Below are 21,236 nucleotides of genomic sequence, written 5' to 3'. Positions count from 1 at the left end.
AAACACACACACATTTCACTCAAACACTCTCAAAGAACTCTCTTCATCCTTCATCAAAATTTCGAGATTTAGGAAGCTTTTCAAGGAGATTATTCCACAAATTCATCATCTAAGGTAAGTTCATGCTTGGATCTATGATCTAGATTCTTTGTTTTATCAAAAATCTCTTCCTAATCTATTCAAACTCATGATCACCCTCTTAGAAACATCTAAGTTCGAGATTCTCCAAGAAGACTTGCTAGGATCGAATCTTCTTCATTTCTCTCTTCAAAAACCGAACCCACAACTCAAGGTGAGCTTCATACCCCTCTCTTTTCGGTTTTTATAAGTTTTATGGGGGAGAATACAAGAAAATGTGTAGATCTATGTGTATGTGTACGCTATGTATGATTTTATGCATGTATGTGTGATTTTATGTGTTTTTGTGATAAACATGTAACCAAAAAGGGGTGATATCTCAAGATCTATGACATTAGAAAGAAAACAAACATGATCTAAGTTATGTTACACTAAACAAGTCAAGAATAATAACTTATAAGATTGTGATGAACATATTTCAACATAAAACCCATTTTTGGGCTTAAATTGTCAAATATACAAAAATTGGGTTAAAGGTTGCCAAATCACGGTTTCTTAAGGGTTAAAAGAGTCAAAACAGTTACAATAATTCCTTTTCTGAATATTATGATTTTTAAAGGACTTAAAATGTAATTTATAGCTTAATGGGCTAATTTTGGGCTTTTCGGCCCAACAAGCCCAAAATTGCGAAAAATGACATTTAAAGAGGCTGAAATGGTAAATTCTTCAAAACAAGGGATAAAAAGTGCAATAAAACTATTTCAAGGGTTAAAAATGCTTTTCATTTCCAAAAAGGATAAAAAATGTAAAGTTTTTGGATTTTGGGCCAAAACTGTAAAAATTGCAAATAGTTGGGTTTAACCGGAAAATACTATTCTGAAAGGGCTGAAACTGTCAATAAAATAAGTTTTGAGTTAAAAATATCATTTCAACAAAACTATGGTGCAAAAGTGTCAAGAAAATGTTTTAAGGGTTTAAAATGTCTTTTCTTTTATATAAATGACTAAAATTGTTATTTTTGTAAAAAGAAAAGGGTTGAAAAGGCCAAACCACTATTCTTAAGTAAATTATTTTATTAAGTCAAAAATACTAAACTACGACTTACGAAAAATTGAAAGAGGAATACACGCATAACTCTAAATATCGTTATAACCAAATCGATCGGTCTCGAATCGATACAAATACAACGATCGTTCAATCGAACCCTCCAATAGATATGCGATACCTAAGACGAGTAAACATTCAAACTTTGGGCTTGAAAGTTTCAAATCATGCTTGTTGGACCTTGCAAGTCCATTTACATGATCTTTGGGCCCAAAGGGATAACGCTTATGTGTTATTGGGCCTCCTATGACCCAATTCCATGTAAAAGGACTTTCAATGGCTTTTATGTGCTATTGGGCCCTAGTGGTCCATTAGTATTGCTAGTAAGGTCAAAGTAATCAAATGCGAGATGGGCCAACGTGTCCTTTGCATCCCCAACAGCCTAAAGTATTTACGATAGTAGCAGGACTTCGTACTCCTCTTCTCTTCGTTTGCTAAGGCTTATGAGTAATCAAAGTAGACAGACTTAGGACGTTATTTAACAGTAATCAAGGTGGTTTGGATTACGTGAGTAACAACGGACGGCACCTCTATGGGTCGTTCGTAGTTGACAGTTATAACCAGTCTTTACCGGACCTCGTTATAACGACTCACTAGTAATGATAATATCCGACACCACCCGAGAAATCAAGGAAGAGTAATCAATATTCATTCGACGTGACGGTATAACATTTAGTAATCAAGTATATCTTTCGACATCGGAAAACATCGGGTTTTCCGGGGAAATCAACACCACTCGCTCGTAAATTCTGTAACTATAATACAAAACACCCTTTTTATATATATGTTTTGAAATCATTCATGCATCAACTTATGGATCTTCACACTTTGATAAACTATTGTCTTTTCAGAAAATATCGGATTTTCTGGGTTTTACAAACTATACAAATCATTTTTATCACAACTTTGCTTATGAACTCACCAACATTCCATATGTTGACGTTTTTCCAAAATAACTTGTATTCTCAGGTAACAGGTAAGCGGAAAGGTAATACCAAGTATGTTAGGATGTTTTGTTTTGAAAACTCTTAAACATTTTGTGTTATGAATATGTAATATTTAAAACAATGTACTGGATGTAAACAATATCAGTTGTAATGTATTGATGCATGGTGATGTTTATGTTATCATGTATATTCATTGTAATGGTATTCAATTTAAGTCATGCGAGCCTTCAGACGTTTCCGCCGTCTGCTTTCGGGGGTCTGACAGTTAAATAGACTGTGATATACGATTGGATGCATCAATTGATTGTACTCGATTTTTGTTAAGACACTGTCTTGCATTTAGAGGCCATGATAAAAGGGAAACTTCAAATAACAGAGGGAACTTTATAGATGAATCTGGATGATCATAGTCAAAACATTAAAGTTGTTACTTTCAGTAATGGTCCTTTGTATTTGAAGTTGACTTCACTAGATATTGAAAAAGACATTGTTCATGTAGCTGCGACTGAAACAACGAAGCTCATTACAAATGATATTGGCGAATCTTTTTTCTCTCTCCTTGTCGATGAATCTTGTGATATTTCGATTAAAGAACAAATGAGTGTTGTGTTGCGGTATGTGGATATAGAAGTTCGTGTAATTGTACGTTTTCTAGGTATTGAATATGTCCCAAATACTACAGCTATTACACTTAAATAGACACTCGATAAATTGTTTTCAAGACATGGATTGAGCATCTCCAATTTGTGCGGACAAGGTTATGGTAATATAAGAGGTGAACTTGGTGGTCTTAAAACTCTGATTTTTAAATGAAAATGCAAGTGCATATTATGTTCATTGTTTTGCTCATTAGCTTCAACTTACTCTTGTAGTTGTGGCAAAAAATAATTCAAAAATTGTTTCTTTGTTTGTGTTGCTAACCATTGTTGTGAATGTTGTTGGAGGTTCTTGCAAGCGTCTTGACCGTCTTAGAGAACAACAAGCTTCCAAAGTTATTGACACACTTGGTTTAGGTGAAATCATAAGCGGCCGAGGCCTCAATCAAGAAACATATTTTATCAAACCGGGAGACACATGTTGGGGATCCAACTATGGTACTTTGATAAGTATGATTTCGTTGTTTCCAACCATTTTAGATGTACTTGAGATTATTACGGAAGATGGTGCAACCCCAAAACAAAAATGTGAAACTGATATGTTAATTAACTCCTTGCAAACCTTTGACTTCATATTTTCTCTACATTTCATGAAAAAATTATTGGGTATTACTAATGAGTTGTCCCAAGAATTGCAAAGGAAAGATCAAGATATTGTAAATGCAATGAACTTTGTTAGAATTTGCAAGATGCAATTGCAAATTTTGAGGGATAGTGGATGAGATATTGTTTTGTGAAAAACACGAGATTGATGTTTGCAACATGGATGCAATGTTCTTACTTCCTGGACGGTCACGACGAAAATATTCAAAGATGGCAAACTTACACTACTATCATGTAGAGTTATTCTATAATGTCATTGATTTGCAACACACAGAACTAGAGACTCATTTTAGTGAGACTGGCACCAAATTCCTTTTTTTCATGGCGTGTCTCAATCCAAATACCTCATTTGCAACTTTTGATAAAAATAAATTGATTTAGCTAGCTGGTTTATATCCAAATGATTTTTCAGATATAGACTTTGAGATACTTGATGATCAACTTAAAACTTATATTATTGATATGTTGAATTCGTTAGAGTTTTTTAATCTAAATGAGATTGGTGATCTTGCAAAGAGGATGGTTGAAACAAAAAGGGATAAAGTGTTCTCTATGGTTTACTAGCTCATCAAATTAGCATTGACGTTATCAGTTTTAACAACAGTTGAAAGATCGTTTTCTGCTATGAGGATTGTGAAGAACATGATACACAACAAAATGGGAGATCAATGGATGAATGATAACTTGGTTACTTATATCAAAAAAGAGGTTTGCGGATGTTGCCAATCAAGATATCAACAATATGTATGATAAAATGAAAAGTCGTCGAGGATCTTAGTGAATTTGTAATATATATGCAGTTTGTGGATGTTTGATAATTTATATGTGTTTGCAGTTTTTAGATGTTTGATAATTTAAGATGAACACTCTAAAAAAATTCTTTTCGCCCCTCAATGTGTAACATGAAGGACACTACCACCAATATTGTTAAGGCCAATCTTGTGGTAACAACAATACACTACTAACGGAAAACCCAACCAATCAATCCTACTCTCTCTGCCTCTTAATATTTTATAATATGAACACCATCTCAATTTTTTCTTAATGTTATTTTTATAACATATGAACACCATCTCAATTTCTATTTATTGTATAGTAGCGTTGTATTGGCATATGAAGTATTTATGTTGTATTGGCATATGAGGTATTTATTGTATAGCAGCACTGTATTGGCATATATTTATTGTATAGTAGCGCTGTATTGGCATATCAGATGGCAAGTTTCGGATGTTATAACTGATAACACCCACCCGGTACTTAGAGAAATGATAAACAATGAGGCATTTGTAATATATATGCAGTTTGTGGATGTTTGATAATTTATATGTGTTTGCAGTTTTTAGATGTTTGATAATTTAAGATGAACACCCTAAAAAAATTCTTTTCGCCTCTTAATGTGTAACATGAAGGACACTACCACCAATCTTGTTAAGACCAATCTTGTGGTAACAACAATACACTGCTAACGAAAAACCCAACCAATCAATCCTACTCTCCCTGCCTCTTAATATTTTATAATATGAACACCAACTCAATTTCTTCTTACTTAATTTCTTCTTAACGTTATTTTTATAACATAAACACCATCTCAATTTCTATTTATTGTATAATAGCGTTGTATTGGCATATGATGTATTTATTGTATAGTATTGGCATATTTATTGTATAGTATTGGCATATCAGATGACAAGTGTCGGATGTTATAACTGATAACACCCACCCGGTACTTAGAGAAATGATAAACAATAAGGCAATTGTGAAAATTTAAATTTGTTGTTTCTATATAAATTACGTGGAACCACAATTAAAATCAATTTTTACTATCTTTTGAAATACAGGGAATTGTAAATTTTTTTTAAAAAAATTACCACACTCCACAAAACACCACGCCGTATGTAATATGGGACTGTAACACTGTTCTCATTTTTCATTATAGTATTTTACAAATCATTCTTTGAGTTTCAAATGGAAACTATTTTTCTTTGCTTTGGCAACCAAATCTCTTTTCCTAAATCTTTGTTATTCATAAAACAATATCTCATTTTAGTCGTCCGCCATTGTCGTTGTTTTGAATCTCCATCTTAAGATTGTGTTATTGTACGCAAGTTCGACAATACTTTGCAAAAAAACAAGAATGAACAAAAAGAACACACCTTCGTACACCAATTATTTCCACAAAGAACGTGGGGTATTTACATTACAAACATAAAACAAGAAAACACATGCATCTTCGCCCACATCAACATTACACCACTACTTTCACTGCCTTCTGCTCTTACGACCTCCTTCACCAATCTGCTGCTCTCCCTTGTAATCACCTTGCCCAACCAGCATCTCTTTTGTATTCTGTCCTATTTCCACCAATGTCTCGCCGATCACCCTCATCACACCTCCCGCCGCCGCACCACCACCACCACTTTGCTTCTCGAAACCACCTTCTTCCATTCCTTCATGCTCAAAACTTTGTTCATATCCACCCTGTTCATCGTACCCTTTGTTGGTCGCTGTCCCTTGATTCATGAAATCAGATGCCATCTCCCCTACACTCTCGCTCTCGTTTCGCTGTCCACCAAATTCACCTTCATCCTATAGAGTCACAACTGGAAATATCCTAAGAATTGAACACCTAAATATATAATGAATAAATGAAACGAATTAGAAGTAGAGAAAACGACTTACCTTGGCGTTTTTGGCTTCTAATTCTCTCAGCTTTTCGGCTTTCTTCCTCGCAGCATAGTCTTTGACATTCTCCTCGGCTCCCACCACCATATCCTTGGTTTTCGTGCCCGCTTTAACCACCACATCCTTTGTCGCTACTGCTGTATCGCCGGCAAAACCAGCTACTCCGGCGGTCACATTTGCCATTGTCTTAGTCACACCCACCGCTGTATCACCAGCAAGCTCCGCAGCACTCCACCCCGCTACCACTGCCTTGTCTTTCACCACACCCGCCACCTTGCCTACGTACCCGGCGGTTGTCTTCCCTGTTTCCAATGCAACGTCTTTAGCCGCCACAGCTTTTTCTCCGACGTAACTTGCCCCTTTCTTGCTCACATCCACTGCCGTATCCGTTATTCCGGTTGTCTTTTCTGCAACTACGTCTTTGGCCTGAACGGACTTCTCTAAAGTGTAATCTTTTGCCATCGCTGCCTTCTCCATTGCGGCTTGAGTGGCTGCTGAAAGGCTCTCTCTTGCCTGCTGACCGGTTTGCTGACCTTTCTCGAGAGTGTAGTCTTTTGCTCTTGCAGCCTTCTCTGCGGCGGTTTGTGCGGCGTATGTAAGACTCTGCTTTGCCTGCTGACCTGTTTGTTGACCTTTCTCGAGAGTGTAATCTTTGGCTCTTGCAGCCTTCTCTGCAGCAGTTTGAGCGGCGGAAGTTAGGCTCTGCTTTGCCTGCTGACCAGTTTGTTGTCCCTTCTCGGCGGCGTAATCTTTTGCCCTCGCAGCCTTCTCCGCTGCAGTTTGGGTTGCACCGGAAAGGCTCTCTCTTACCTGCTCACCGGTTTGTTGGCCTTTCTCGACGGTGTAGTCTTTAGCCCTTGCAGCCTTCTCAGCTGCGGTCTGTGTTGCACCAGAAAGTTTCTCTCTTGCCTGCTCACCAGTTTGTCGACCCTTTTCAACGGCGTAATCTTTAGCCTTGGCACCCTTTTCCGATGCTGTTTGGGTTACACCAGAAACGCTATTTTTAGTCTGCTCACTTGTTTGCTGACCCTTATGGCCGGTTTGAGTTGCACTCACTTTCGACTGCTGACCTTTTGGCCGGCTTGCAGACTGACTGACATTTTGGCCTTGAGAGGCGCCCATCTCTTTCGCCTTCTGGTGCCGTTCCTCGGCGGCTCTAATGGCTTCCATGGAGTTCTGTTGTGCAGTTCCTCTAAGCTTCGAGATGTCTTCAAGAGAAGGCCCTTTGTATTGCTCTTGTACGTCACCACTTTGCTTATGAGCCTCCCCCGCTTTGCCATGTTCCCTGCTTTGCATGGTAGTAGTATCTTGTGTCTTATCTTTCTGCGTTTTGCTTTGACCATGCATTTCATCATCTTTACCACCCATGGTTCCGATGACGTGGTGGGATACCACGGCGTCACCGGTATCTTTGACAGTGAGCGATTCAAAATGACTAGCCATTTTCGGGACCTTGTCTTTTTCGACATGAATCTCTCGCTCACCGGTTTTGTTCTCCCTCCTTAGCTGATCTGAAGCCATGATTTCACGTTTCTTTTCTAGTGAATGTTGGATGAGTTTTCGTCTGTGATGTATACGGAAGGTGTATGAATTCGCTGAAAATGTGACGGGGGATATTTAAAGGACATAGGTAGCGGTTTTAAGGATACTGATAAAAGAAGATAGAGCTACACGTGGAGGTCAAGGGGAGAAGGTAGGGTGAGTCAGCAAATGGACGGTGGTCTGAGTTAGCGAATGGTGGTACACGTAGACGTCGATAAACGTGCATCATCTTATGTCTCAGGACACGAACTTTATCAGCAAGTTTCTAAAGCCTTTTGATCAAATCCGTTTACTTTGTGTTTGTAGTGTTGTATACTGGAATTCGGCAGGTCCAATGGGGTCGAAACTAATATATCATCAGTCAGAAAAGAAAATTCTACAATGTAGGTTTGAAAACTGTTAGAAAAAAAAAATGATTTTCTGATGCGGCGAAATAATTTTGGACGTGGTTAAGTTTTCTATTTTGAAGTCTTGACACACCGGTACAAGATTAAATACCTTTGGCAGCGACGTTTTTAGCGGCGACATCTAATATCCGCGTTAGATGTCGACGCTAAAGTAAAAAAACCTCGATCCGCGTCAAAGGCATTGTTTAACCCATATCCGTAGATCTGGGCCTAATCCAACGGCTGGTATTGGATATCGCATATACTACTAGCAGCGATGTCAATGGTTGCGACAATCGTCGCCGCTAATGCTCGAAAAAAACACGATATAAGTTCCCTCCGGAAGTTGTCGGCACTAAAACCCTAGCATCGCCGCTAATGCTCTGTGCATATATATACCTTTCTCTTCTCCGTTTTCCTGTATTTTGTACACCCTTTTGCTCTCCTGATTTCCCGACGAAATCGCACTCAAGACAATCGATTACCACCAGTGGCATCCTTTATCACCGACGACGACAAGGCCGCCATCACCGGTGACAGAAGCTGCATCACCGTCAATGATTTTTTCATTCCGACAGTAACGAGGGAAAGGTCCTTCTCCTCCCCTTTTTCTATTTCTCTTCTCTCCAGTGACCATCTCCTTGAGTGTTTTATTTTGTGTATTAAGCGTTGTTGACCTCTAAGCTCGAGTTGTAATGTCCCAAAAATAAGACCCAAAAATTTCATTTTTCAATTAATAAAAACAATATTCCAAAACATCATCATAAATCCCAAGTGGAACATATGTATCAAAACATCACAAAATATTAGAGTTATCATGAAATGCGGAACAATATCGTGTGTGCACTGCAATCACCCCGAGCTCTTCCCTTTTGCACCAGAAGTACCTGAAACATAAACTGAAAACCATAAGCACGGAGCTTAGTGAGTTTCCCCAAAATACTGAAAAATCTAGTATGCTCAAGAATCATATGAAAGTAATATTGCTAATTAAGATATGTTACTAATGGGTCGCACTAACAACTTGATACAATTGATTATTCATTAGAAATTGATTTTAATAAATATTCAATAAGCTCTTATAATTAAACTGGAAATTGTATATTTCTAGGAAATAATAATTTTCATTAACAACTAACATTATATATAATTCATATGGTATTAATTAATAAGTCATGCACAACATTTTGGACTAGACAAATTCTTTTGTCTTTTACCAAAAAATTAAAGTTTATATTTTATAAACTTGTTTTATAAAATATAAAGTTTTTGCCTTCTTTCTTTTATTATTTATAAAATAAGAGTCAAAAAAGAAAGATTAAGGCTTTTTGATTATTTAAATGAGAGAATGACTCTTTGAATATTTAAATAAGAGTATGATTTTTTTATTATTTAAATGAGAGAATGACTCTTTGATTATTTAAATAAGGGCATGATATTTTGGTTAGTTTATTTATAAAGTAGGGTAATGCTTCTACTATAAATACAAGAGTTGTGGATTTAATTTTCTCTTGAATTTGATACACCAAAAAAAACGTAACATAGAGAGAGAGAGAGAGAGAGAGAGAGAGATGAGACTCTCTCATCTTTTGTTCTTGCCTTGAAGTTTACATGCATTTCCTTACTCTCTTTGGTTCATATTTGATATGAACTAAAGCTTAAGAGTTCTTAAGAGTTTATGGACTAGCATCTTAATCAAGTTGAGTCATTGTTGGTGTCTCAAAGGTTCCACATTCTTGATCAACTTCCAAGCCTCCAAGAGGACCCAAACAACTACAAATGTTGTTATTTCTTCATCATTTCTTTGGTTGGTGTTTAAATCTTTCTATAACTTGGAAGAAGTTCCTTGGTGGGTATAAAATGTTTATCTTATTTCAAAATTTTAGGTCTTCCGTTGCCATATTTTTCTAGTGTATGAAACTATTTTTGATCTAAAACCCAACAATTGGTATCAGAGCTTTTATTGATGGTTTCTAGAAAATCCATCAAATACCAAGATGCTATGTCAGGTCTCGAATCTGATAAATGACTTAGAGTCATGAACATGAGATGTAATCCATGTATGAGAATCAAGTATAGGCTTGATTATAATTTATCCCTATAGCAAGGCAAGAAGGAGAAAATGATTCTTCTAGAAAGAATAAATTACATGGCTAACCATATACATTTAAAGCAAGACTTGTAGTAAAAGGTTTTTCTCATACTCATGTCATTGACTATGGTCCTCATCATACTCATGACATTGACTATTATCAAACCTTTCTAACAAGTAGCTATGATTAGATCAATAAGAATATTGTTTACTATTAATTCATATTCTTAATATGAGATATAGTAAATAGATTTCAAGAAATACCGATTTTCTTAATAGACATCTACTAGAAGATATCTATATAGATTAGCCGGGAGCTTTTCTTAATCCATGTTGTCCTAACAAAATGTGTATTGCTTGAGATCCACTTGTGGACATAAAGCAAGCATCTTAATGTTGCAATCATCATTTCATATAAAACCACAAGGTGTGTTTTTATATAAAAATGGGTAGAACATGTGTGTTTACTAAGAATTAGTGGGAGCATAGTGAAATTCCTAATCTTATATGAATGAGACATACTTAATCATTTGAAATCACATTCTGACTAGGCAAGGTTGTTTTCACCTTGACTCGAAAAGTGTTTCTAAAATGAAAGACTTAAGAAGGAAAGGATACATTCTTGGAATGTAAAATTTATAAGGGATAGATAAAAGGAATGTTAAAAGTTTCATGTCCTTATACATATATTGGCAATATCTTGAAAGGGATCAAGATACAAGATTCTTTTGGAGAATTCTTGGCATTGTCATATGGCACCATTGTGAGCTAGCATCAAAAGTACACAACTCATAGGTTTGAACTATATGAAATGATTTATATTCCATTTGCTTGGAAAATGAATTCATCATTTGCCATATTATGCATAGGACATGGTATTTGATCGTGTTGTAAGCATGTCATAGAATAGTAATTGAATACATGGTTAAGTCACTGGATGACTAAGAGAGCATTCTAAGAGTACTTTAGAAGAACTAAGAGAATGTATATGAGACAATCAGTTTAGAAAGGATCTTTATGGAAAGAGCTACACAAGATGTTAATTTCTAAACAGACATAAATAATTATTAATTATAATTGGATTTTGACTTCATTATGGAATGAAGGATAAGTTTTATTGGAATGAGGTCCAAGCAAAACATAATGACACAATCTACTTACAAAATAAGAATACACTACTTTAGAAATTGAATTCAAATATGATTGGATGAATGAGATCATTGAAAAACTATGTTGATTTCTGTCATTCAAGGATCACATAGAAACCTTTGTGACTTCGAGAGTATACTTAATCAAGCTAAGAGACTCTATGTCATGAAAGAACACCAATCATATTCTCCAAGATATTTAACTGTACTTAGAGTAAAGTTAAGTATGGAGATGATGTTGGATTAGGTGTCTAAGCCCATAACTATGTTTGGTATGTACTTGACCCGATAGTAGCATGATCCTTTTGGGTTGCCTTCACCATAGCAACTTGACTGGATGAATTATGGAGAAAGAGGTTAATTATGATTTATTAATATATTATAGGAATAATATATTAAAATAGAAATCATATTATTTAATTAATATTGGTCAAGAATTAATTTAGAATTAATTTTGTGGTCAAAAGAGATTAATTAAATTAAAGGGACTGATATTGTAATTATAAGATAATTGCAAGATGGGATGTGGACTCCTAAAAGAAGGAGGTGGACGAAATTTATGTGGAAGCCCACATAGAATTCGTCCATAGGGGCCTTCTAGAAGGATCCTATGGACTGCTTAAGGCCTAAGCAATCAAATTAGGGTTTTGACTCAAACCCTAACAACTCAGCTATATAAGGACCCTAAGGCACTCCAAAAATCGGCCACTAGAAACCCTAGAAGGATCATAAGCCGATTTTGTGCCTCTCCCTCTCTCTCTAATATTATTCCATTGCTTTCGGTGTTTGTGATCTATTAGAGGCGTCACATTTGATGTGCTAAGCTCTTCTAAGGCAAAGATCAAGCTAGCTACAATTGAAAGGTAATATTCTAACTTTGTATTATATGTAGATTTCGATATTGGCATGCTAGTTTAGGGTTCATAGCTTTGGATATTTTATTGTATGTTAAACTAGAGAAAAACGTAGATCCAAAGCTTTAGGGTTGCATGTGCACCATAGGAATGATGTTATGCTCAAAACCCATCAGTGGTATCAGAGCCTAGGTCGTTTTTCTGTTGTATATGATGCATTGCTTAATTATTCTTAGCTGAAAAAGTCGAAATTCTGAATCTGCTGCGTGGACTCGACGAGTCCTCTGATGAACCCGATGAGTCAGGGCTACTCGACGAGTCCAAAGTTTGACTTGACGAGTCGGCTCGTCAGTTGGCAGATTTTGCGGGATTTTGATGAGAATTAGATTGGGATAATTACCAAAAACGTTTTTGACTGATAAAACTCGAATTTTATTATATGGTGATGATTATCCTCATCCAATTATAAGATAATTGTGAAACTATAAGATAATTATTAGTTTATATGATAAGGATAATTATTTGTATTATTTGATGTGAATTATCTTGCCATAAATTGAATTAGGTCAAATTTAGATAATGACAAATTATTTGATTAATTAAATTATTTTTAATTTGATATAGAAAGGTTTTGAAAAGTTTCAAAACTTGCCCTCAAGTTTTGGAATTTAAATTTTGATTAAAAAGTTTTAATTTTGAAATATTTAAATTCTAAACCCTAGAGTTTTAAAAGTTTAAAATTCAACCCTTATACTATTATAATATTAAAAGATTAATAATTATATATATGTATAAGATAAGTCAGTCTTACCGTTAGTAGGTCTCATTCACAAAGCTGGTCTATAAGGGGTGTTTAAGGAAGTGGCCTGTAAAATGACCGTCATTGGGTATCCACTCTTACCCACCGCACTCTTGAATAGTGGAGGGTCGTTAGCCGAACGGGTATGATAGGACAAACTAATTCCTCATTAATAAGTATAATGAATTTATAAAGTAACTAAATGTTTTCATAAATTCCCAATCTTAGTTACTTTAGGAAAAATGTGAAAATGATGCTATTCCATGAAATTGCACTTTGCACCATGCCAATTCGTTAGTGGAGCACGTGTGGCAAACCGGCACACTAATTTGGGACTAGAAATGGTGGAAAAGGGTAGCTCGATGTTTATCATAGATTAATGGAGTGTGTGTGGTTAACTGGCACATTGATTAGGTGATAAATGACATCAAGAGTACCAAGCACATTTGCATGGTTATTCACACCTTGTTTGTGATCCTCGGTATCCCAGTCATAAACTTGAAGGGCATAATCGAGATTTAAACATGCCATTGAAAATTTCAATGAATCTCAAAAGAATCTAGGAATTTCAATTCATTAAAAACTTAATATTCTTTTTCGTTTTTCATGGTGGAAATTGGTAAATCGTCATTTACCTACCTTCAAATTATTTGCAATTAGATTACGGGATCCCTTTTCTGAATTGTAAATAATTGTGTTGGGTCCTAGCCCTAATTTTTTATTTGGGTGTTAAATTGGGGATTCTTATCTAATATAAACTTTGTCTCTTTTCTTTTTCAGATGTCTACCTCAAACAACAATGCTTCTGGCTCCAACCCTTCTGGCTCTTTCTCCCTCATGAACTTATGTGGGAGGGTGATCTTTGATGGATCCAATTTTAACGATTGGATTCGCAACATACGCATGGTCACCCGCTACGAGGACAATGAGTATGTTCTCGACATGGAGCTAAAGGATATTGACCATAACACTGTTACTCCTGAGCAAATTGTTCAATATGATGCTCATGAGAGGGACGCGACAAAGGTGTCGTGGATCATGCTTGCGACCATGACTGCCGAACTCCAAAAGTCCTATGAGGACTACTATCCTTACGAGATGCACCAAGACTTGATGGAAAGATACCATGAAAGTGCTAGGCAGGAAAGGTACGAGATCATCGCCTCCATGCTTACTAGAAAGATGAAGGATGGAGAGTCCATCACGGCCCACTTACAAAAGATGCATAGATTTTTGGACCGCTTGTTGAAGTTAAATGTCAAATTCGACGAAGAGTTGGCGATATATATATTATCCTACACTCTTTTCCTCCTTGTTATGATCAGTTTCGTATGACCTATCACATGAACAAGGAAGAGGTCGCTCTAAGCAAGCTCCAAGGCCTTATACGAACTGCTGAGAGTAGTTTGAAAGGCAAATCTCTTGCATCTACTCCTACTGTTGTTGTCCCTATCTTGCAATTGGACAAGGGAAAGGGAAGAGAGGAAGGCTCCTTCTAAGAGCCACGAAGGAAAGTCCCATGATGGATCATCTTCTAGTGGAACCAAAGGTGGTCCTACTGCTCCCTCTTCCAATCCGAAGGATGCAGAGTGCTTCCACTGTCATGAAAAAGGGCATTAGAAACGAAGATGCCCGAAGTATCTGCAGGATATCAAGGATGGGAAGATAAAGCCCACGTTCGCAGGTATTTATACTATTCAATCTAATAACTCATCACATGCTATTTCTTGGGTCCTTGATACAGGATGTGGTTTTCACATTTGTTCTGATTTGCAGGGTCTAAGACAAAGTAGGGATGTGGAGCATGGGAAGATGAACTTAATCATGGGGAATAGGAAAGCGTCGCCTGTCACCAAGATTGGAGTTTATTCTTTAGTGCTTAGTAGATAGTTAGGTTTAGATTTGAATAATTGTTGCTACTCATCAGAAATGACACGAAACTATATTTCTTTTCATGGTTTGTATAAAGAAGGTTTTAGATTTTCATTTAATAATGAAGTTGGTTCTTAAAATGCTTTCTATAATGGTACTTTCTATTTTCAAGCATTGCCTTGTAATGGTATATATGGAACTGTGATGGTTGTAGACAACTTAGGAAATAATGTGTTGCATATTGATTCGTCCAATGGTTTGGATAAAGCATGCTTGTGGCATTGCCGTCTTGGACATGTCAACAAGAAGCGCATAGCCCAACTCCAAAAGGATGGAGTCTTGGAGTCATTTGACCTTAAGTGCGATGATATGTGCGAATCTTGTTTGCTTGGAGAGATGACCAAGTCACCCTTCACTGGCACTTGTAAAAGGGGTGAGGGTTTATTGGATCTCATACATAGAGATGTATGTTAGCCCTTTAGATCCACCACAAGGGATGCGAACTGCTTCTATGTGACTTTTACCGATGATTATAGCAGATATGGGTATATCTACTTAATCAAGTATAAGTCAGAAAGTTTTGAAAAGTTCAAAGAGTTTAAGCAAGAAGTGGAGAATCAGTTGGGCAGGAAGATAAAGATATGCCGATCCGATCGAGGTGGTGAGTATCTTAGTATCGAGTTCTACGACTATCTTAAGGAATATGGAATTGTTTCGCAATTGACGCAGCCTAGGACACCTCAGTTTAATGGTGTGGTTGAGACGAACAATTGAACCTTGTTGGACATGGTTCGTTCCATGATGAGTCGAGCTTCATTACCTATCTCATTCTGGGGGTATGCCTTAGAGACTGCCGCCCATATCCTTAATCTAGTCCCAGAAGGTTGCCAAAACACCTCACGAGATGTGGACAGAGAAGGTTCCCTCGTTAGCACATATCAAGGTTTGGGGTTGTGAGGCTTTCGTAAGACGAGAGACTCACGACCAGCTCTAACCTCATAGTGAGCGATGTATTTTCATCGGCTACCCGCAGAAGTCCTTTGGATATATATTCTATAGACCGAGTGACAATGTTGTCTTCGTTGCGAGGAGAGGGGTCTTCCGAGAGAGAGAACTCATATGCCAAGACGACAGTGGGAGACAAATTGACCTTGAAGAGCTTCAAGAATCAAACGATGAAGGAACCTCTAACACTAGCGATCAACACGAGGAGGAAATTCTTGTTGAACCGATTGACGAGTCCTTCCCTCTTAGACGTTCCAGTAGAGTTAGCGTTCCACATGAGGGTATCGTTAGACGTTCCAGTAGATCCAGACATATCGACTGAACATATCACTTTATTAGACATCGGGTAGAAGAAGGACTCCTCGTAGTAAAGAGGGTATCGTTCGAGGAGAACCCAACAGATCCCATTACGAAGGGACTGAGTAGGATTAAGCACTTGCAGCATGCTAAGAGTATTGGGCTGAAGGACGATATTAGTTTTTGTGATTAGATAGCTTTTAGAAACTTGTAATAGATAAAATGTAATTAACATTTGATGATTAAATAAATGACTTTTATTTATGAGTAAAGTAACTGTCTTGTGTCAATTGTTTACTATTGTTTCATTTTGCATGTTTTGACTTCTAGAATAATATGATTATTTAAGCCATCCACAGATGATCATACTTCGGAAGTAGGTATCGAAGCAAGACTGTCATGAATTGGCTTGTAGATTGTCTAAGAGTTTAGACATAGCAAAAGTTTGCTGCAACATTCATGAGTGCTCCTGAAATAAGATTTGAGTATTGGATTAAATCCACGCTCACATGAATCACTTCATGGAATTTATCACGAGTGATTGTGAGATGATAATATCGTATAGTATTTAAACCGAGATATATGAGTTGTTGTTTTCGAGTTGGTTGTGCATTGATAATGCGTAAACGCATAAGTAACTTGATGTTATAAAAACGTATTGGTGTGTACGATTTAATAAGTAAATAGTACAAGCATATAAGTCAAAGTTTATCTGTTCCTTTTATCCTAGGAGGATTAAAAGCGATATCTTGGGCCCCTCGATGATTTTGTGTTGACTTATATGCCGGGCCCGGTCAGGACTAAATTGATGTGTTCAATTAAGTTCTATGTCAAACAAATAAGAAATCGGGAAACAAACTGTTGGACAATAAGTATGACTATGTTCCATGTATTTGTCCACATTATATCTTGAGAACAGAGGACTACATGATCCCTTATCTATAAGACGTGTCAGAGTTCGACAGCGGCTTTTGAGAGCTACGATTGCTAATCTGATTTTGAAGACGTACTTGCATTTATAGTTATTAGACTTATCCAAATGGGAGACTGTTGGATTAGGTGTCTAAACCCATAACAATGTTTGGTATGTACTTGACCCGATAGTAGCATGATCCTTTTGGGTTGCCTTCACCATAGCAACTTGACTGGATGAATTATGGAGAAAGAGGTTAATTATGATTTATTAATATATTATAGGAATAATATATTAAAAGAGAAATCATATTATTTAATTAATATTGGTCAATAATTAATTTAGAATTAATTTTGTGGTCAAAAGAGATTAATTAAATTAAAGGGACTGATATTGTAATTATAAGATAATTGCAAGATGGGTTGTGGACTCCTAAAAGAAGGAGGTGGACAAAATTTAAGTGGAAGCCCACATAGAATTCGTCCATAGGGGCCTTCTGGGAGGATCTTGTGGACTTCTTAAGGCCTAAGAAATCAGATTAGCGTTTTGACTGAAACCCTAACAGCTCAGTTATATAAGGACCCTAAGGAACTCCCAAAATCGGCCACCAGAAACCCTAGAATGATCATAAGCCGATTTTGTGCCTCTCCCTCTCTCTCTAATATTCTTCCATTGCTTTTGGTGTGTGTGATCTATTAGAGGCATCACATTTGAGGTGCTAAGCTCTTCAAAGGCAAAGATCAAGCTAGCTACAATTGAAAGGTAATATTCTAACTTTGTATTAGATGTAGATTTCGATATTGGCATGCTAGTTTAGGGTTCATAGCTTTGGATATTTTATTGTATGTATACTAGAGAAAAACCTAGATCCAAAGCTTTAGGGTTGCATGTGCACCATAGGAATGACGTTATACTCAAAACCCATCAGATGATAGTATTCACAGATTCACACAAATTAAATTTTGTCAAATCCGTTGATAAAGTCATTCTTTTGAGCTAAGTACGAATGGTCACACTTCAGCTATAAGACTTTATTATTCTAGAAATGGGTTTCTGATTTGGATTTAGTATTTGGATATTGGAATATTATCACAACAACTATTAGACAATGTTATGATATATTGGGATATAGTCATCACATTAATACTTTTTGTGTTCTATATTAAGATGTTTAATCCATCAATAATGTTATTATTCTAAAATTTCATAGTCGGTTATAATTGTGGGAGCAATTATGAAGTAAGACTAATATGAGTTGGATTGGTTGAATCTCACTATATGAAAGTAGGCAAGTGGTTGTAACCAAGTTTCATAGGCACTTGTCAGAGAACTAGTATTGAACTGACCCGCATCAAGATCATTTCATGGATCGCTATCATGAATGATGCTTGATTAAGAGGTACTATCTTTGTATCCTTAACACTTGAGATACATAGTGGGACTTAAGTGTAGGGAGTCCTATGCTTTAATATGGTCAAATAATGTTCCTTAACAAGGCAGTTATAAAAGACATTTTTAGGCATGGTGTGAACTATGCAAGAGGCTTATGTAGTTAAGATGGGATTTGCTCCTCTTATGTGTTGAGAGTTAGACATCTGAGGCGCCTTACCAAAAGTTGAACAACTAATGAGATTGATCGCGATTCGTATCTCATGTTCAACATGAAGTGTATAGCAAAGGGATAACTGATAAACTTACCTTATACACCAATTGTAGCTTTGAGCTTTTTGGGAATTGGGCGTTGATAGAATGGCATAAAGTCGTATGTTGTTAGGGGCAGTGAAATGTTGCTAGACGTTCACCGCTGTCTATATCAGTGTAAGATGACTCTTGTGCAAGTGGGATATTAAAAGATCTAGTATGCTCAAGAATCATATTAAAGTGATATTGCTAATTAAGATATGATACTAATGGGTCACACTAACAACAACTTGATACAATTGATTATTTATTAGAAATTGATTTCAATAAATATTCAATAAACTATTATAATTAAATTGGAAATTATATATTTCTAGGAAATAATAATTTTCATTAGCAAGTAACATTATATATAATTCATATGGTATGAATTAATAAGTCATGCACATAATTTTGGACTAGACAAATTCTTTTGTCTTTTACCAAAAAGTTAAAGTTTATATTTTATAAACTTGTTTTATAAAATATAAAGCTTTTTCCTTCTTCCTTTTATTATTTATAAAATAAGAGTCAAAAAAGGAAGATTATGGCTTTTTGATTATTTAAATGAGAGAATGGCTCTTTGAATATTTAAGTAAGAGTATGGCTTTTTGATTATTTAAATGAGAGAATGACTCTTTGATTATTTAAATAAGGGCATGGTCTTTTGGTTAGTTTATTTAAAAAGTAGGGTAATGTTTCTACTATAAATACAAGACTTGAGGATTTCATTTTGTCTTGGATTTGATACACCAAAAAAACGTAACATAGAGAGAGAGAGAGAGAGAGAGATGAGACTCTCTCATCTTTTGTTCTTGCCTTGAAGTTTACTTGCATTTCCTTACTCTCTTTGGTTCATATTTTGATATGAACTAAAGCTTAAGAGTTCTTAAGAGTTTATGGACTAGTATCATCATCAAGTTGACTCATTGTTGGTGTCTCAAAGGTTCCACATTCTTCATCGACTTCCAATCCTCCCAAGAGGACCCAAAGAACTACAAAGGTTGTTATTTCTTCATCCTTTCTTTGGTTGGTGTTTAAATCTTTCTATAACTTGCAAGAATATCCTTGGTGGGTATAAAATGTTTATGTTATTTCAAAATTTTAAGTCTTTCGGTGCCATATTTTTCTAGTTTATGAAACTTTTTTTGATCTAAAACCCAACAAATACCACATACCACACATATCAAACATATGATGGGCCCCGCCCCGATGAATGTAACAGGCCCCACCCTAACTCGCATAACAGGCCCCACCCACTGAGTATAATGGGCCTCGCCCTAAATCGCATAACGGGCCCCGTCCACTGAGTATAACGGGCCTCGCCCTAACTCTCACAACGAGCCCCGCCCAGCATACAAACATACAAGTTTAACAAGTAATGCATACAAATTACTAATTGAACCCCGCCCACTAAGCATACAAACACATACACATGTAAGAGTCACGCTGACATCTAGCACCAAAACATAATAACCATGTGTGGACATTGGTGCCTTCGACCTGCTAAACACAGTGAGGAAGACTCACCTCAGACTGATGAATCTCACAGATAAATCTCTAGTTGTTGGTCCGAAAATCCCCGCGCTATCATCATAAAATAACATCCAATTAATAATTGGATCCAAACTCATACTAAGAGTCTAAACTAGGGTAAAAGACCATTTTACCCTTTACCTAACTTGGCCGAAGGCCAAAGCCCAAACCAATTACCCAAAATGGCCTAATTCCAAAAATAGTCACCCAAGGCCCAATTATGACCAAATCTTCCAAATTGGGCCCAAACCCCTTCGTGGGCCTTCATCCAAAAGATTCCAAACTAGAAATCTGATGGCCCAACAAAGCCCTAAACTCCTAAGGTCCACACATGGCCCAAAACCGAGAAGCCCAAAACTGAAGCCCACTTGTTGAGTATGTTGGGCGTACTCAGCTCGTACGCTTAACGTACATGCTCTGGGGCTAGTACGCGCAACATAACAGTTTGTACGCCCAACGTACTCCCCAGTTGGCCACTCCACATCAATAAGCACTTAATCCATTCAGTCCCTACTCCATACTCTCATATCTTGTCTCAAAAGATGATTTATCATGTAAAGTTGGTAACCTTACTTGCATGCATAACTTAATAGGGCTCTATAGCTCAAAAGAGCGTAACAAAGGGTCTTAACACATGCATGAGTCCATATACACCATAAAGTTTGTGTTTTTATGCTTAAGGGACCCCAAAAATGTCCATATCTAAAAGGTTAAGCTTCTGAAACGGCCATAGCTCACAAGGACCAACCAAAAGGGACCAAAATAGCCATAAACAAGCCCAAAAGAAGATCTATACCGGGAGTTGACATGTTATGGACTTTATACCTTAAAACTCACAAAATAAAGAAGCTAAGTCTGGATCTCTAAGCTCTTCTCCAAAGAATGAGTCTCCAATCCTCTTCGACCACTTCAAGATACACAAAAACACACCAAAATGCTTCACAAGAGCTCAAGAACACCAAATTAAAGGCTAAGGGCGAGGTTAGGGTTTTCAAGATATGGAGCTGGTATAAAATCGTCAGGGGATGGGTTTAAGAAGCTT

The 21,236-nt window shown here is 36.6% G+C and overlaps 2 protein-coding genes across 2 annotated transcripts; one reads left to right on the top strand and one right to left on the bottom strand.

Moving 5' to 3' along the window:
* Positions 1–2,519: 2,519 nt before the first annotated feature.
* LOC145131625 (uncharacterized) lies at positions 2,520–4,238 on the top strand. Its single transcript, XM_079066290.1, has 5 exons — positions 2,520–2,771; positions 2,983–3,223; positions 3,801–3,910; positions 3,953–4,096; positions 4,224–4,238. Exons 1-5 carry the CDS (start codon positions 2,520–2,522, stop codon positions 4,236–4,238), a joined length of 762 nt encoding a protein of 253 aa, XP_078922416.1.
* Positions 4,239–5,647: 1,409 nt separating this feature from the next.
* Positions 5,648–7,591, bottom strand: LOC145131624 (late embryogenesis abundant domain-containing protein / LEA domain-containing protein). The gene is made up of 3 exons (XM_079066289.1): positions 7,435–7,591; positions 6,068–7,341; positions 5,648–5,974 (listed from the first exon to the last, which is right to left on the bottom strand). Exons 1-3 carry the CDS (start codon positions 7,589–7,591, stop codon positions 5,648–5,650), a joined length of 1,758 nt encoding a protein of 585 aa, XP_078922415.1.
* Positions 7,592–21,236: the final 13,645 nt, after the last annotated feature.

Source organism: Lactuca virosa, chromosome 8, assembly GCF_052849685.1.
Source record: "Lactuca virosa cultivar CGN04683 chromosome 8, Lactuca_virosa_CGN04683_v6, whole genome shotgun sequence".
In the NCBI taxonomy this organism is placed as follows: Eukaryota; Viridiplantae; Streptophyta; class Magnoliopsida; order Asterales; family Asteraceae; genus Lactuca; species Lactuca virosa.
Note: the sequence above shows the minus strand (reverse complement) of the source record. Positions and strands in the feature narration are given on the sequence as shown.

Coding starts and splice junctions, on each gene's coding strand:
- LOC145131625 (XM_079066290.1), top strand. CDS start 2,520: ATGAATCTGGATGATCATAGTCAAAACATTAAAGTTGTTACTTTCAGT. Junction 2,772..2,982: donor ATATAGAAGTTCGTGTAATT/GTACGTTTTCTA, acceptor TTTGCTCATTAG/CTTCAACTTACTCTTGTAGT. Junction 3,911..3,952: donor GTGATCTTGCAAAGAGGATG/GTTGAAACAAAA, acceptor ATGGTTTACTAG/CTCATCAAATTAGCATTGAC.
- LOC145131624 (XM_079066289.1), bottom strand. CDS start 7,591: ATGGCTTCAGATCAGCTAAGGAGGGAGAACAAAACCGGTGAGCGAGAG. Junction 7,342..7,434: donor CCACGTCATCGGAACCATGG/GTGGTAAAGATG, acceptor AACATGGCAAAG/CGGGGGAGGCTCATAAGCAA. Junction 5,975..6,067: donor TAGAAGCCAAAAACGCCAAG/GTAAGTCGTTTT, acceptor GTGACTCTATAG/GATGAAGGTGAATTTGGTGG.